This window comes from Haemaphysalis longicornis, unplaced genomic scaffold, assembly GCF_048455015.1.
Source record: "Haemaphysalis longicornis isolate Haplotype H1 unplaced genomic scaffold, Haemaphysalis longicornis Haplotype H1 scaffold_1, whole genome shotgun sequence".
Lineage (NCBI taxonomy): Eukaryota > Metazoa > Arthropoda > Arachnida > Ixodida > Ixodidae > Haemaphysalis > Haemaphysalis longicornis.
Genome location: NW_027526203.1, coordinates 128,328,144 through 128,345,806, shown reverse-complemented (window position 1 = coordinate 128,345,806; position 17,663 = coordinate 128,328,144). Strand labels below are relative to the sequence as shown.

The following is a 17,663-nucleotide window of genomic DNA, read 5'->3' as shown; positions in this document are numbered from 1 at the left end:
GGTTCGGAAAAAAGGGGCCGCTTCCAATCAGAGAAAATTAAACCACCCTGTCTTTCATTACTCAGGCTCAAGAGCAGCCTCACTGTATGGTCGTTTAACGCAGCTGGCCAGCAATGTTCATTTTAAACAGTTGACTAAGCTGTACAAATGCCCCTCCTGAACTCTTCCTAGCAGGACTTCTCTAGACTCGCTGAACACGGTGGCAGTGTCCCCATCCCCATGCACTCGCATTCCTGACTGCTCCCAATTGAGCCTTCTGAGCCTGTTCCCCCCCCCCCCCCCCCCCCCGAATAATCTGACAGAGACAGTGTCCCCTCCTTTGTAATGCCCTCTTCGTGCAAAGAAGGATGAAAGGATGACTGTGCTCGTACATGCTTGGTGTGTGTGCTCTACTAGACTCCTGAATTCCCTGCGCTGGCAACGCTTTCCCAACTGCACTGAACACAATGTGCAAAATGCACAATGCACAAAATGCACCAGGCGACATCTGCCTCGTGTGGGAGCACACTCACTGGTCCCTGAGCTGACGAATCTCCTCGTCCAGTTGGCGGCTCCTGTGGCGCAGCTCAGCCAGCCTGCACTGCAGGTCACCCCCGCTGCTCCCAAGCACGGCCTTCATCTGCAACACAGAGGGCACACACTGGCACCCTCCCAACTTGACACCAGGGGCCCCACTCGCTAAAGTGGTGCTGCTGGCATGCAAATGCACGTATCAACAGCGGAGCTGTGTTTACTGACCGCAAGTTTGGAGTTCGTGCGCGCCGAAAACTGCCCACGAGGAACGCTATCACGGCGGCGTCGCGCAGATGTTGCAATACCCACTCGGCATCGAAAAGACAAGTGATAGCGGCCGCCGCAACACTCAAGATGAGGGTGTGCATGCGCACAGTATCGTAGCAGAGCCCTTCGCAAGGGAGCTTGCGTCGTCATGCGCATGCAGTCAGTATCGTACAAGAGACCTCGCGTGCAGCGTCTTTGCAGTTCTCGGCATGGCCCGGCCGCGGATAGTTGGCATGGCCGAGGAAGAGGCCATGATCCAAAAGTCAGGGCGTGGTACTAAAACAATGTCCGTCAAATCTCACCTAAAATAGCTTCCCGATTCCAGTCCTGCGCATGAGCGCAAGCTTCCCTGGAATTTTTTCTAGGGTTGGAGTGTCGCTTGGGAGAAACTGTAGAAAACACGTGGGGATTCCCTCGGTGCACCTTATGGGCCTGGTCCAAAACGACAAGCAAAGCGACGCTCACTGTTGCATGTCGGTTTGGACCAGGAACACAAGGTGCAACCGAGGGAATCCCCACGTGTTTTCTACAGTTTTTCCCAAGCGACACTCCAACCCCAAAATGCATGCATTTGGATGCGAACACCGCGTCGCTTCAAAACGATGGCTGTTGCTTTAGCAGGGGTGGAAGCGGGGCTGGAGCCTTTTGGGGCAGCTCAGGGAGTAGGAATGTTGCTGTTTTGAAGTAGCCTCGGAGCAGTAAAAGAGCACTTTGGAGCAGCTTTGGATCACCAAAAGGCAAATTTTGGAGCAGTTCAAGTCTGTTTGGGAGCACATTTCTATAGCCAAATGTCATTTATTTGCAGTTTTTCATTTGTGGAAAGCACAAAACAAAATTCAAACGACTTTTACTCAGCATTCAATCAGTGCTGAGCAGGCCACTTTTTCGATAAGTACACAAAAATATACTTCCCAGAATTAAAGCATCACACCTGACAGAGCAATCACCAAGAAAAAACTAGAGATAAGCGACGCTTTAAATAGGCGCACCTACCTAGACTTACGACAAGTGAAAAATTACACAATTACAGCCATGAGAAACAACCAAGAGAAGACCAGAGTGAAATGCTGTCTTGCTCCTAAGATAGAAAGTTTACCTTTATTGTACACCTAACGAGACTACAGACAAACAAAAAAACCCTGAGACAGGAAGAAATTAAGAGGAAAAGAAGCTAAGACGAAACTAGAGATAATCTAAACTAATCCTGACTAGATTCCAGCGAAACTTACAATAGGTAATTAAATGTTCACATCCACAAAACAAAGGAACAAATATCCTAGCGTATTATTCGCATTGCTGCCCAAATAATATACATGCTTTTAACTAAGCAAAAATACTGCGCAAGTCCATGGTGTTTATCTTAATAACAAACGAATCAATGTTTATCAACTTAGTTTTTCAACTGTAAACAGCAGGCTTCCTAGAAGAAGAATGGGGCAGAGGATGTGCCTACCCCCAGTCACCCCCAAGGAAGAAACAGGCGGTGTTTGGCAAGACACCTACGCATCTGATTACTTGCAGATAGTTGCTAGCTGAAGAGAATCTCCCCTCGCTTGTGCCAGGGCATCACCTGTTATGTCATCCTGGTGGACAGGGCACCGTGGCATCTAGCCTTTGGAATGGCAAGCGCACTCTTGATAAGATAAAATGGTGAGGGTCCGATCGAACAATAAGAACTACCGTAATTTTTATTTTTTTTAAGATTGCAATAACGGCTGGTGCCGACGCATGCATCACAGCGCAGCGCAGTGAAGTTGCATTTCGGGCCAAAGTTTGCGCATCACCCACACCCAAAGGTCACTCCCAAGTCCCGTGAAACTGCGCCGCCATTTGGAGGCTGGGAAATCGTGACGAGTAACTCCAAGCTCCGAGCGTTCTTTAGGAACTTCACCAGAGCACACAACGTCGTGAATGACAAGTGAACAAACGAGTGCCCACTACTGCTCCATGCTCAACGTGACTGGCACTGAACATTACACCACAGTTGCCTCCTATCTTGCGGCACAGCTTTGGAGCAGTTTTGGAGCAATTCTGCTTTTTGGAGCAGGATGGAGCGTGAAAATCGGATTGGAGCGGCGTCGAGCAAATGGAGCAGCCCTTCCACCCCTGCTTTAGGGAATTCGGCCCCAGAATGCTCCACCACCGTTACCTGTGCAGTTAAGGCAATGGGACAAATGCCAACCACAGTGAAACAGTTCAGTGTGCGACAGAGCTGCCACACTACTCGGCCGCACATCGGGGCTAACCGAAAACTAGGAAAAGAGGTGCCCCATGGCGAACTAGTGCCATCAATGCTCAGAGGTCTGTGCAACCCAAGGGATCCTGCGGGGGGCAGACACTTTGCGAGCGCTGCTTAGAAAGGTACTTATAATGCCCCACATTAGGCTGCACTTTTTGAGAATCACCTTCCGTTCCTCCTCCCCCCCCCCTCTTTCCTCCTCGTGAAGAATGATGTCGCTCTCAATAGCACAGTGCTCGGATGGTTAGGTGTGTTGGTACAAGTCAGGGTGAGCAAGTGAAACGCAGCCGCATTTCCCGTGTGCAGACGGGCGACCTGCTCGCCAAGGCATTCCTCCTGGTTCCCAGGACGGCCTCACCGGTGAGCTGAATGGCCGGTGAGCAGCGGAGAGGCTCGGCCTGGACCGCCTGCGCAGGAGAAAGCAGTCATCGGCATGCACAGAGCACCACACGACTGGCTCCACAGTGTTTCGTTTGACTCTGACCTCGGCCCCATTCTTGCCACGCACACACAAAGGAGAAAGGCTACCCACACCTCCCGCTAAACAGTGCAGCAATCAAACAGAACCACCACTAAAATCATGTTTACTGATGGCTGTCAATCCCATCACGGATATTGCATGGACTTTAGCTATGCATTTGCAAGTGTATAAACCGCACGTTTCAGACGTGTATCCTCCTCTCCAAGGGCATAGCCAGGGGGTACATGTCTGAACCCCCCCCGAAATTTTATAAGCGGCGCATCCCACCTTCTCTTTTCAGCCTTTTGCCGTCCATGCTTTTACAGTCAAACCCGGTTATAGCGAACTGCAATATGCGCCACGATTAGTTCGATATATCCAATAGTTCGAAATAGCCGAACCCGCCTATAACGAGTTTTTTGTTACAAGTTCACAATACACGGGACCCCCCCCCACCACCCCAACCCCCGTCCTCATGCCATCCCTGCATGCAGAAACGAACATAAAAAAGTATGCCATTACCATACACAAAACTATCTATTTATTGCAAGCAATAAAGCTACTTTCCGCTTACCTACTTACCCAAAAAGCAGTGGTTCTTGTTCTCACTTCCGCTTTGGCGGCGTCAACTAGCACAGCATTCTCTACATGAGACATTATTTGTATCAGTTGCAGTCTGTGTCCTTCAATATCGAAGCAATATTGGTAGAGCACACTGACTGCCGAAAGCACTTCCTTAAGCATCGGACGGCTTTCACTCGCAACATCCTCCGCCTCTTCGATGCCTCCAGCAGCGCGCCAGCAGCCATGACATCGGCGACGGTGTCGGCGTCCGAGGGGCTCACAGTGAAGGCAACGTCGTCTTCGACACTCAGGCAACATTTGGAACATTGGTGAGCTCTTCTCACAGTTCATCGATGCTGCCATCTTGGTACGGACTCGCTGACTGAGAGGGTTTAATCGCGAGTCAGGCGTGTCGGAAACAGTTACGGAAAGTGCCGGGAGTCATGTCGCTCTATGGGAGGCTCAACATCTCCATCGCAGCCAATCAACATATCAATCGCCGCTCCGAGACCATACATTTTGGTGGCAACTTTAGGCACGCCAAGTTCGATATATCAGATGTGAACTTTGTTATAAGGAATATGTTTCGCGTGTATTTTCGTAACTGATCTTTCTTTGTTCGGAAAACCAGTGCATTAGCACTGCCTCTGTGGCCTTGTCAAAGAAAGAGCATGATTTTTTAAACGAATGTGACGTGAATAAATACGCACCACTGTTACCTGTGTCACCTCTTAAACAATTCGCTCTATCCGAGTTCGTTATAATCGGGTTTGACTGTACACACTTCAGCTATAAATTTAAATGTAAAAAAAATTGGCTTCAGTCCAGGCTGTGAAGGTGGTTGGAAAGCAAAGCTGTAAACGACACCCACAACGATTTCCCAAGCAATGTCACTTTAATTCACAAAGAGTGAAACCAGACATTCTGGCAGCCGTTACCTGGGATTCGTGGGGGAGGCGTTTCGAATGCCGCCGCTCTAGCTTGGCCATGCGTCGGCAGAGAGAAAACAGGCAAAAGCATCTTTCGAGGGGTGAGGAGGAGGGCGGCTACTGCGTCATCCCTCTGACTGCCTCCTCGTCACGCCCGTTTCATGTGTCGCCTCTAAAGCGCCCTCACCCTCCCCAGCCACTGAATGAAAACTAGTGTCGGTACCCACACCCCACACGTGCGTGCCAGCTTAGTCGCTAAGACGACGGGCTGCTTCTCTTCAGGCCCACATTCAATCCCTGGCGGTGCCAGTAGTCTTATTTAGCCTGGTTGGGAGTTTCTTGTCGCGCACACCACAATGAAACCGTTGGCTGGCATAGGCAGAGAGCTTTGCTTTAAAACAGGAATAAAATAAGAAAACAAAAATGAATACTACGCAGCGTAAGAAATCCCTGTGAGCCTCCAAAACGTCCCTAAGCTTGTAGCTGCAACTCTGATGGTGATAGATAAAAAATAAGTGTTCGGAACAGCAAACCAACAACGCAACAGAAAACATGTTTTATTTCCTTCTGAGCATATGGGACCGTTTGCGCAAATTAGAGGCTTGCCTTTCGAGTTTTACTGACAGCTTTGCAAAGTCGACGCAGTTGAGACACTGCAGTTCTGAGCATTGGACTTCGCACGTAAGCTAGCAAAGGCAAGGTGCTGTTTTTATAATTTGTTCCGGGTCTGGGGTATTTATAGATTTGACAAGCTCATAATAAAACTGAATGAAATTGCTCTTCGATACAGTTGGTTGGGTTAGAACCCCGAAACTGCAGCCACAGACGACACCACGCGTCACCGTTAGTTAGGCGGCACCACTCATCGCCAATAAGGCCCAATGAGCCCACCGTAAGCTCAGTTGCTTGGTGGGGGTGATAGTGGTGGTGGTAAAAGCATTCACTGCTAGCTCTGTCCTGCTAGACGATGTGGTCAGGTGTGGCTGACACGCTTGGGCAACGCACAAATGACGCAACTTTCATACACACCCACGCAGCACCGCACGGTTGTACAGGTGCCGTCAGAAGTAATTGTAGCACGGGAACTGTGGCCGAACCGCATAGGAGCGCCGCGTAGCTGCACCGGCGGTAAACTACAGGTGCAGAACACGCATGCGTGCCTGCCGACGCAGATAGCCCCTCTATGAATCTCAACCCATTTCTTTTAACGCGGCTTCCAGCGTTGTTCGCGGCATACTGGTCTCAGTGTTGGTGCTGATAGCAGACCCACCTAATAATATTAGAAAAGAAAACTTGTCACTTTAGATCCTTGTGATTGCGACGCTTCTCTAGCAGCTCGCGTGCGCTGAAAGTGTGTGAGCGACGCTGCCAGATACCGCCTCCGCTATCAGCGCCATCGCTGAGTCCAGTATGCTGCGAATAATGCTAGAAGCTGCGGGTTGAGAAGTATAGATCATAAGAAGCTCCATGGTATAGATGGGCTATCACCGTGGCACGGCGCGCATGCGTGTTCTGCTCCTTTCGTTTACCGCCGGTGCAGCTACACGGCGCTCCTACGCGGCTCGGCCAAGGTAAAAGGCTCGGCCGCAGCTCCTGTGCGGCGCCTGTGCACTTACCTGGACGTCATCTTTAGTTTGTTGCGCGTCGTCTCCGAAGACTTGGGTGTTTCAGACATATTGGTCAGGATTACACAGCCACAGCAGGCACGACGCTGCTTTGGGAGCGTTTAAAACAACCGCTCGCACGCGTGCAGGCGACCACACGGAAGAATGCTTTCTCGGCCACTCGCTACAGCCGTTCGCCGCTGTATGGTTACCGGTGCAAACTTAGGGTGCACGTATCATCTTTTTTTTTCACCCTATTACGTTGGTGTATCAAGGATGAGGGAGCAAAGGGGAAAAAAACTACGCGCCAGCTGAGCGCCAATACGAGCAACGCGCCGTTGCCGCTGATGGATGCGGATATGGATGTGGCCAGCCCTTTGTATCGGGCGGCAACCGTGACAGAGAAAGTGTTTATTAAAATGAAAATATTTACAAGGCGAAGTTTTGCCTCTCGACAGAGGGCATAGGTCTCGCCGGGGAGAAAAAAGTGGTTTGAAAAAAAAAAAAGAAAGAAAACAGTTAAAGGGCTGAGCAACGTGGTAGTAGTAGGGTGTGTGTGATAGTGGTGATAGCGCGGTGGTGTGTTTGTTTTAGCGTCGCGATTGCAGCAGTGCCGTCAGTGCCGTCAGGCTAGCGTGCCAGCCGAGACAGTAAGGGTGGCCCCGTGGTGCAAGTATGATTCACAGCGTGTTCGTCATAAACGGCTCCGGGTGAGAGGTGTTTTCCTTGCCAGCGTCTATGGAGTGAAGAGGGGCCGTGATTTCCCTTCACGCAGACTCGCTACAAGCATTGCGAAGTGGGTTTTCTCAGTCAGGCAAGCAAACAGCTGTGCTCGGCTAGCTGTTTGCTGGCTAGGCTGGGCGCGCGTTGTGTGTGCATGCGCGTACAAATGCTTCACAAAGATGTGGGCGTCGAAGAGCCTCGTCCGTGCATTTTCACTTCCGTCTCGTCACTCTGTGTGGGGTTTCCATTGAGCCTTGCGTCCACCTTTGCACTCGCCTCACTACTCGCATTCACAGAGTGGTTGGAAAGACCTTCGTCTGGCAGCGCTACAGATTTAACTGTTCTTGAGGAGTTCAGAATTTCTTCTCAACTGATGGCACTCTTTTACGGGGATAACGCTGTTTGTATTGATCCCAAGCCAGGATGTGCTTCAGCCAGCCCAAACTGTCACATTTTTTAAGTTGCTTTTTCGTTTTTTAAGGCATCTTTGAGGCTGTACGCACGACGCCGTGTACTGTCGTGCACCTTGTCCGCAATACGCATGGCTTGGTGGGTACTTAAAATTTGAACAGCGTTTTTATGCACCGAAACTAAAAAGTACCACTCCGTACCAGCCTATAAAAACAGTGTGTATAAATGTTGGTTACCTTGAAAAACTGGGGTTCCTAAGTGTAGACTAGTGCTTGATGTGCCCTGCGCTGAAGCAAGCTAGAATGTGGCGCTCCCCTTCTGCTTCGAAATATAATGCGTAGAAATATAATAAATTGAGCGATCGCCTTAGAAGAAGCTATGGCAGAAAGTTGGGCTAGTTGGTAGGGAGCAATTAGTTGAATAGAAAGACGTGAAGAAACTTGTGACTGGCACCTTTCATTTGAAGTGGCCTTGAAATAGTTGTCAACGTCGCCTAATTAGCTTACCAGATTAAGCTAGAGAGCTCTCTGTTCAGCCCGGAAAACGTAGCCTGCTATGTTCCATGTTTTTCCAGCCGTATCTGAAACAAGCATCTGAAAGAGCCATTCCTACCGTGAAGGTGCAACTTGGGCGCATAAAATCAGCAGTTTGAGTGGGAAAGGTATTTCCCGCACACCGTCCTCCCCTGCTGATGTTGGCTGCCCTGGCAAGTGCGCAGTACCCAGTTTAGTGACCTGCTATCCGGTTTGCCCTGCCTGTCTGAACGAACAAAGCACTAACATTGGAATGGGTGAAAATCGAAATGTTGGAGGGCACACTAGCATGTGCAAACAAGTTTGACAGCACTACGGTAGGCTTCATATGGAAGCAAAAAGCGAGAACACCTGTGTGTCAAGAAAGACCCCCAGGGAGTCTATAGGCCTCGTAGCCCACAATTTTTTGTGCATAGGGTAGTGGGTGCGACAGCTGTGACTGGTGCATAGTGCTTTTTCCCTGCTTACAGCCATTGGAGGGAAGCCGAGGTTACAGAGTATTCATGATGTTGATTGCGTGGGTAAGCTTGTTCCCTCAGTGCCCCTTGAATGTACTTTTTCCCGGGTGGGCAGCTCTTGTGAAAGCGCCCTGCAGAACAAGGTGCTCTCCACAGCCTGCTGTGAACCTTTGGCTCCCCATTGTAAGAAGCAGCCGTATGGGATAGACAAGCAGGGAGAGGCGTCACTCAGACAACTAACGGATAAGACAAGAGACGCCATGGAAAACCGGGAGTGGCTGTCCAAGTGTGCCCAGGATGATGTCACAGACTAAGCCAGCCCCCCCTCCCCCCCCCCCCCCCCCCCGGCAAATAAAAAAGCCACCCGGTTGTCATCAAGTTTATTGACTATAATGAAAAAGCAAACATATTAAGTGTGCACAGCAAATTGAAACAAACCACTTTATCAGTTTCAGAAGATTTTGCAAATGGATGCGGTAAATTAGAAGTTATGGCAAAGCTTGAGTCCTCGAAAAACTGCTGGGGCTAGAGCTGGGATGTTTTTCTAGCAAACTCGACATTGACAAAACAATGATTGCGTGGGACGAAGGAAGTGACAAAGAGGATATAAAATTCGTCTATGGTGTAAAATTTGGGAGAACAAGTGACCAAATGAGCTTAGACAAGTACTCACTGTTTTCATTTTCAACTGCCGAAGCATTGTGAACGAGTGCGGAAAGTTGGGCAAGTTGGAACTGGGATACTGGGACATGTTTTCTAGTGCAGAAAACATGGTAACTTCACTACGGGAACTGTTGCACTAACGGTTAGCGAAAAATACGGATGGGACAAATGCTAGTGTTTGTCCCGTCCGTATTCTTTTCTAACTGTTCGCGATTCGGTTAGTGAAACCGTTACGAGGACGGTTTCACTAACCATTCCCAGAACTGGTTTGGAGCAGTTCCTTCGATTGCTCTGGTTTGGGTTAGGTTCCAAAGTGGCAGAAAAATACGGGTTCAGTTCCGGGCAGAAGTGTGGGTTCGGTTCCGGTTTGACACCCTGGTTGAAACTGATCAGGTGGTGCTTAGAGCACCAGCATGCGTACATAGCACTTTTGTATTGCGTTTAGGCAACTTTGATAAGAAATCACCCATTTGATAATGCTATTCGGAACACGTCCTCTGGAAGTCCACCAGCTGCCCTCTGCCTTTTTCTGAGTAAGAGAGGACGCGGGGGAACTTGGTGCAATCTTATCTGAATCCTACAAAACTGACGTCACAGTGTTTATTCTGCCTTGGCATCTGCTCCCTGTCACCTGCAACATGTTCAAGGAAATTGACAAAAAACATGCACCGAAAGAACCCATTACAACAACACTTTCTACGCTTACAACATATGTACCCATACACTGCTTTTTACATGGATGCCTCCAAGTCTTCCACTGCTGTAGCATGGGCTGCGTATGGTCCCCATTTTGCCACCACAAGGACATTAAACAGAAACACAAGTATATTTATGGCTGAGGCACATGCTATATTAATTACAGTAGAACACATAACATGAATAAAGAGAGAAAAATCTGTTATATTCACCGACTCCTTCACAATTGTGACGGCGGTACGATCAGGCAGATCAAGTTGGAACATTGTGTTTGAACAAGTTAGTTAAAGAGATAATGTCAGCCTGTGCTTTGAAACTGACCATAGTTGTGCATTGGGTGCCTGGACACAGCGGCATTCCTGGCACCGAACTGGCTGTCCAGCGCACTGCTGCGGCAGCACTTGGCTGTGGCGTCAATGTTCCACAGCGGCCCTAAAACCCATTTGAAAGGCACTCCGACAATGCTGGCAGCAACAGTGGGACACGTGGACAGACAATAAAACTCCGCAGTACAAAACCGCAAATGGGCAGCTGTTACACAGAAAAACACAACAGAACAACGGAAGCATACATGTGCAGATTGCGGATAGGCCATACATATGCTACACACTCGTACCTCTTAAACGGAGCACCACCGCCACGATGCGACAGGTGCGACATCGCCTTTCTGTCGCATACATTTCAGTCGAGTGTGAGTACATTCCGAGGGAAAGAAAGAAGTACTTTCTGGAACTCTACACTCGCATGATGCCACTTCATTTTTCGTTGTTTTTAGGAGATCAACGTTTAATTACGGGTACGTGCCTTTAAACCACATTTCACACCACGTATGGTCGCAGGACCCCTCAGTGGGTGGAAAAGCTCTGGGTGTTCCTTCATTCCTCACACTTCAGCACCCCCCATCACCATTTGTCTAATTTCCACGTTTGTATTTTGAATGAGGCGCTGTATACATCCCCACACTAACCAGTCTCTAACCCATCACATTTATAACACCATTTTAGTAAAACACCACTCAAATTAACTTAACCATTGTATTGGTGCTCTTTGGCTGTCGGTGCCGTTGCACCATAAAACAAACACACACATACAGACATTGTATTTGTGCCTGCAGACTGTAGGGTGTTCCGTAAGTAGCCATTCTGTTTGAAAGTTATGCTGGACTTTGAAGCATTCCAAATGTTTTGGGCACACAAAGTATCCTCTGTAAAGTATGAACCACCCAAGTGCTCTGTTCTTGTTTTTGACAACTTAGTAGAACATCTCGTCAAACATGCAAAACCTGCTGATAAATTGGTAATTGCCTTTGACTTTAACTTGCGTTGTGTGGATTGGACAGTTTTTTTCGTCTGATTCAGAAAGTGAAGATATGCTGGATATTGCTTTCACGTAACTGAGGTTGTAAATGACTGCAAGAAAACTCAGAATGGACCATTCTTAATTTATTTTTGTTAGCATCATGTATATCTGATCACCCAGCTGTGGTGTTAAATTTAGCAATGTCCATGCAGATCTAAATACAATTAAATGGACCCAAATAGGACTCGCGCCAATGATGAGTCTGGGGTTTATGTGTTTTGCTCGTGTTGCATCAATTTCGCCAATGCAATGCGTTCTCTGTGAGTGAACATTGCATAGAACGCTTTGTGCCTGAAATTTATCCAAAAACTGCAATACTTGGATGACTCAGGGGAGATTGCACCGCGCGGTTTAGGGCACAGCCCTTTGGCACCCATCCGTGAGCTGAGCCACGTCACTGTCGTTGTTACCGAGAGAAGGATGGCAAGACAGAAGAGTGAAAGGAAAGCAAAGGAGGAGGCTGTCGCAAAATTGGGAGGCGAGGGCGGTTCGCCGTGGCGGCGTGAGACTTCGAAAGTGTGCGGGGAGAGGGGGGGGGGGGGGGGGCAGTATGCTGTGCCGGCACGAGGGGCTCGACTGTGTGACGCTTGGTGGATACGTGAGGGGGACGTGCGTGCGACGATGACGTGCGTTCGCTTTAAGACGCGGTTCGCGGTCCCTTCCCGAGACGCACTTCGCGCCGCCGACGCAGAGGTTCACCATAGCTGCCGTCGAGAGAACCCACGAGTGAGTGCTACCCGCCGCGGTGGCTCAGTGGCTAAGGCGTTGCGCTGCTGAGCACGAGGTCGCGGGTTCGATTCCCGGCCGCGGCGGCCGTTTTTCTGATGGAGGCGAAAAGCAAAAACGCCCGTGTGTACGAGATTTCGGCGCACGATAAAGATCCCCAGGTGGTCAAAATTAATCCGGAGCCCTCCACTACGGCGCGCCTCATCGCCTGCGTTGCGTCGGCGCGTTAAACCCCACAATCAATCAATCAACCCACGAGTGAGTGCTGAACTGCGGGTGAGACAACCGGTCGTGCGCTTCGTCAGCCGCTGCAGCTAAAGCAGCTGCCAGAGCGGAGGCCCAGCACCGCCTACGCCAGAACCCCGAGTGAGTGCTGAACAATGAGCGAGGCAACCAATGCAAGTGCTTCGTCAGCCAGTGCAAATACAAGTTTTCTGTGCCCATAAAAATATGTCCGTCTGAAATTCTTTGCCTCAACATATTTTACACAGTCAAAGCAGCTAAACAGCTGCGCACAAATATCGCATCAGGGAGTATCGTAATCGCCAGTCAATTTTTATTGTATCTTCACCCTCTTTCTGGTGGAATTCGCAATTTGTTTTTAAACCTTGATATTAGAACATCCTGGGGGCCAGACGATATCCTAAATCCCTTCCTTTAAAAATATGCGGTACGGGGGGCAAAGTACTTATGTTTTTTCATGAGGCCTCTAAGTGAAGGTCCCTAACCTGATGACTGGAGGCTGGCTAGAATCAAACCTGTACGTAAAACCAGGGGGAAAAACATGTATTTTCTCCGAACTGCTCTATATTTTCTTTTTGCTTACTAATCATTGACCCTACACGCAAATTTTAGGTAATCACCTTTTAACCAAAACACTGCGCATCCAACTCACATGAGGCACAACATACATTGTCTGGCGCTCTTTGGCCTAGCAGCCGGTGCGCCATTAACCATCATCATCATCAACAACCTGCGTATAAAAAATGCCGCGCGCGTGGAAGCACTTAATCGGTACCTATATTGGGCAGTTCTGACAAAAAAAAATATTCTTGGCCAATCCCCCTGAGTGGGTATGCGCCGGTCCATGGCACCACCACCGCCACTTCTATTTTCCCAGCCAGTCGACCAGGTTCTGGCCTTGGGATTCAATATTTAGACAATGAATAATGGATTAAATTTAATCTGAGTACATTATGTGCAGAAACCGCAGATTTGTATGAAGCATTGCGTAGTGGGTGGCCTCCATGAATATTTGACCAGATTGGGGTTTTGAATGTGGACCCGGATCACTGCACACATTCGAATGTGGGCTGGTCTCAATGTGCCGCAGCTCAGTGGTGGAAGTGCTGCGCCATGCTGCGCCAATCCACTTTTCCTGCGCCATCCTGCTACAAAAGGCAGTATTGCGCTGAAACTGCCCCAAAGCGGCGCCGCAATAAGTGAGGCAACTGTGATGTGATGTTCAATGCCGTCGCATTGAGCAGGGAGCAGTAGGGATAAGGTGGCTGGATTCACGACCTGGCGCGCTCCGGCAAACTCACTAAGGACTAATGCTCGGAGCCACTGGTTACAATTTTTCAGTTTCACGGGACTTGGGAGTCACCTTGGGGTGCGGGTGGTGCACGAACTTTGCCCCGAAATGTAGCTTCACCGCACAGCCTGCTGTGCCGTGATGCATGCGTCATCACCAGCTGTCATTGCAATCTTTCCGCTTAGTGTGAAAAGCGAAAAGTAAAATTGTTTTATTGTTCAATCGGACCCTCGCCATTTTATTTTGTGGTGAATGCGCTTGCCATTCCGAAAGTTTGATGCCACCGATTGTTGAACAGAGTCATAGCAGGGTATGCCCTGTCACAAGCGAAAGGGGAGATTCTGTTAATCTTGCAGCTATCTGTAAGTCAGCTCTGTAGGTGGGCCTTGCCCAACGCCGCCTGTTTCTTTCTTGGGGGGCGAGAATGAGCGAGATGATCAGGGATTTGCCGAAATGCAATTTTTGCCTTTCCCTTTGTGAGGAGTGAGATTTCCGAAAATCCCCTGCTACACCATGCCCGAAATGTACTCCCGAAGTTTCAAGTCCCTAGGTCTAGCAGTTCTGGCGTGGCATTGATTGATCGATCATTCAGTCAGTCGGTCAGGGTGTCGGCACTTCTTTTTGTAGGTCACAGAGCGAAAGCACAGGTAGGAGGCAAAACGGCCCATTGCGACAGGCTCAGGCGAGCAACCGGAAAAGTGACAATGAAAACGGAAGCGGCCTTCAAAGCTTTGTATTATAGCTGCTACAATGGCAAAGGAGAAGCTTTGCGGCACTTGATGGATGGAATGATAGCGGCCACAATTCATTCCGGAGCTGCACGATGAAATGCCATTCGTTACAGGTGCTGCTAGCTTAAGCGCTTGACGTTATCTGGCCGCGTTAGGAAGCTTCGTTTCCACTCCTGTCTTGTTCTTGCTCCGGGTTGTAGGCATAGATTGGCATGGTCGCATCTCGATATCAACCCTCTTCACCAAAGTGGAATGTTGCAAATCTCGCAAAGAAGCTGCATCTGTCGCCTGAAGTTATTCTTTCATTAAGTAAAGGACACCCAAACCGGTCGTATTTTTCTGCAGGGTTGTAACAGCGGGTGCCACCATGGGTTGTTGGTAACCCTGTTAAACCCTCGAAATATTTCCTCCAAATTTTTTCTTCTTTCGTACTATTGTTGAGTGGAATTATATTACTGGAAAAGCAGTTACGTGGTAATCAATATCTGAATTTGAAAAGCACTTGTAGTAAGCTATATTCTTTGTGTTTATATCTTTAGGACTGTTAACTTGTGGGGATCCTTTAGACCCCTTTTACTTCTGCGGTGGCAGCAGCGCATGCGTTTGTCTCCGCAAGCTATGTCGCATCGCTAAGTCGTCTTGTGTGCCGGCGGGTGATAACTGCCTCACTGCTGCCGTCGCGCCTCCTCTCCCAGGAACCTTTGCCCTTTTTCTTGCTCCGTTTAAGTGCGGCGCATGCAATTTTGGGGGGGAGAGTGGAGATCATGAGGGGAGACGCTGATGGTCAACAACTTCGCCACTACAGTGAACTAGAATGGACCTTTTTCCAGTAGTGCTCTGCGCATGCGCTACTCTCGCTCCCAGCGACCGATCTACCATTATTGGGGGGCAAAACGGAAACATAACGGCGCCATATTGGATTAGCCAGTTGCGAACACCGAGCCAGCTAAGTGCTGCTCCGTTTTCTGAGCCTTGAAAGCGGCCGACAGGTAGGTGCTACAGCTGCGATCAAAAAATTTCTGTGCCACCAAAACCATGATGGCGCCTGGGACAGCTTCCTCGACTGCGCAAGGTAGGCAGAAAAAAAGGGGGCGTGTTCTTCTGTAGTCCCCCAGGTATGGTCCGGGCGGCTGCCGCAAGAGGGCTACGCTACTGGAAAAAGGCCCATTCACTGCCGCCTTTGGCCCTGTGATCGAACACTGCGGGTGGGCCTCTTAGGCTTACCTCACTCGTGATCCATGTGTAGCCTCAGCCATCCCTGCTCTTAAGGAGCTGGTCGCTGAGCCTCGCATCGGTATGTTACAGTTCGTGGCCCTGTGGTCGCATTCATTATGCACTGTACCCCTTGGCTAATAAAGCCCCTGGCTTGTCCTGGCCCTTTAGAGCCAGTCATCGCTTGGTCGGTGACACCACCAACTCTTGGGGGATGCGGTTGCCTACCATAGCTAGCTAGCCGGGGTTTCAGTGCTGTAGCAACAGCCTGTGTCCCCATTTTGCATCTCAGGGTGTAGTCTGTATGTCGTATATTTTCTATTCTTTATTGTTTGCTTTGCCTTGTTTGTATGCAGTGTACCTTGTGCCCACCCTGCAAAAGTTTTATGAGGCTGCAATATCTACAAATAAAAATTAAAAAAATCATGCACCCCTCCGTTTGACGACGACGATGGTTGAACGCGTAGCTTTCTCGTGATAATTCTTTGGGTATGTGCTACCCTGGAGGTGCGCACCACTTTTCTAGAATACCCACAGCAACTCTCAGGTGTACACTCCGTAGGCCTCACGCTTGCGTTTGGGGTGTGCGGCGTGAATCGTACCTGCTGCTTGGCGTTCGCTTGGACTGTGTCGAAATGGAGCAATCGGATAGTCGCTGGCTTCATAACGCGAGGGACCCAGGTTCGATTCCGGCTACAGGAAGCGTTTTTTTTCTTTCATTTTATGCACGATCGATCATTCATCATCATTGTCAGAGACAGTTGGCTTTCCTGCAGGGCGTATTGGCGTACAATGGCATCAGTGGGGGCACTAAAGCTTCACTTTAATAAATTGTTCCTTGCCTTTTAGCCAGAATTGAGCTACAATTAATGTCAGTTGAAGGAGCGGAAGGGTATCTCTGCATATACAGGAGGATTTATTTCAACCTGCCACTAGATTGTAGGAGAAAGCTATACACAAATGCCATTACTGCGGGGAAGTTTTCAGGCCAGGGAGCCACTATTTGTGATAGAATATGTGACTATAAAACGGCACTAAAGACGAGGACGAAAGAAGTGACAAACTGCAGCGCTCTAGTTTGCGACTTCTTCCGTCCTCGTCTTTGCGCTTTTTATAATGTCAATAATGTGTACCCAGCTATCCCAACATCAAGCCTTAGAATATGTAACGTTTACCGTATTAGTAATCAAATATTCAGAAATTACTTTTTGCATACTGGTTTTGAAGGCATGTGTTTCTATTTACTATTAGGAAAATAGGGGCAAGAAAATGGGCATCCAAAGGGGGGTGGGGCAAGGGGTGCGATTGCACCCCCCGCCTTGGAATTTCGGGCCTGTTTTTTTGTTTTTTTGTTTGACCATGCGCTGCTCAAAAGTTGCTCAACTTGTCAAGACCCTGGAATCGGTGATTGAGGACTAGAATTAGGCGCACACTCAAGCTTTCACTGTGATAGGAAATCAGTGGTTGCTCCACCTTCAAACCCCCTCCCAGGGCCCTTTCTATGGACGTGTGCCCCCACTTGGAAAAAGTTGTGCGGACGCACAGTTGTGTGTATGCCGTGTGTGGTTATGCCCCCCCCCCAGCAGCAGGCAATGTATTTGGAGCCTCAATCTTCTCGTGCAAACCTCAGTGCCCTCGTGAACACTGCGGAGGTCGGCTGGAGGAAGGTCAGGAGCAGGGGCTCGTTTTGCGTGCAGGGATGTGTTCATGGAGAAGCACTGGAAGAGCGTCATCCACCGCTCGGTGTGCGACTACTTCTTTGACGTGCAGAAGAAGGCGGCCAGCCCCGAGGACATCCCGCCCGTCATCTCGGCCCCGCACCACTACCTCATCAACATTTACCGCAACAAGATGTTCTTCCTGGCAGTGGCCATGTCCGAGGGTGAGAGGCACGCGCATCACGGGGGGTCAGGGACATCTGGGTGACCACAAAGTGGGACACAGTCCCATTTTATTGTCACTCAAATTGGGCAAGAATTTTTTTTTTTTTTTTTGCGTCATTGTTGACAAAAAGCAACTTTCGTAGAAGGCACACTTTGCT

The 17,663-nt window shown here is 49.3% G+C and overlaps 2 protein-coding genes across 3 annotated transcripts in view; one reads left to right on the top strand and one right to left on the bottom strand.

Moving 5' to 3' along the window:
* The window catches only part of LOC144179774 (DNA repair protein SWI5 homolog), a 30,795-nt gene extending 23,837 nt beyond the window's left edge, over positions 1 to 6,958 (bottom strand). The window contains exons 1-3 of the mRNA XM_077708215.1: positions 6,589 to 6,958; positions 3,378 to 3,426; positions 513 to 619 (exon numbers count right to left, since the gene is read on the bottom strand). Coding sequence (XP_077564341.1) covers positions 513 to 619; positions 3,378 to 3,426; positions 6,589 to 6,647 — 215 coding nt within the window. The 5' untranslated portion in view covers positions 6,648 to 6,958. The remainder of the gene's footprint in view (positions 1 to 512; positions 620 to 3,377; positions 3,427 to 6,588) is intronic.
* A 140-nt stretch (positions 6,959 to 7,098) lies between these two features.
* LOC144179756 (AP-3 complex subunit mu-2-like) overlaps positions 7,099 to 17,663 on the top strand; it is a 53,320-nt gene continuing 42,755 nt past the window's right edge. Inside the window, exons 1-2 of one of the 2 annotated variants that reach the window (XM_077708198.1) lie at positions 7,099 to 7,286; positions 17,320 to 17,504. In XM_077708198.1, the coding sequence (XP_077564324.1) occupies positions 7,252 to 7,286; positions 17,320 to 17,504 (220 nt within the window). In that variant the 5' untranslated portion in view covers positions 7,099 to 7,251. Of the gene's footprint in view, positions 7,287 to 7,347; positions 7,373 to 17,319; positions 17,505 to 17,663 lie in introns of those variants that run through there. The other variant, XM_077708205.1, reaches the window with a different exon arrangement.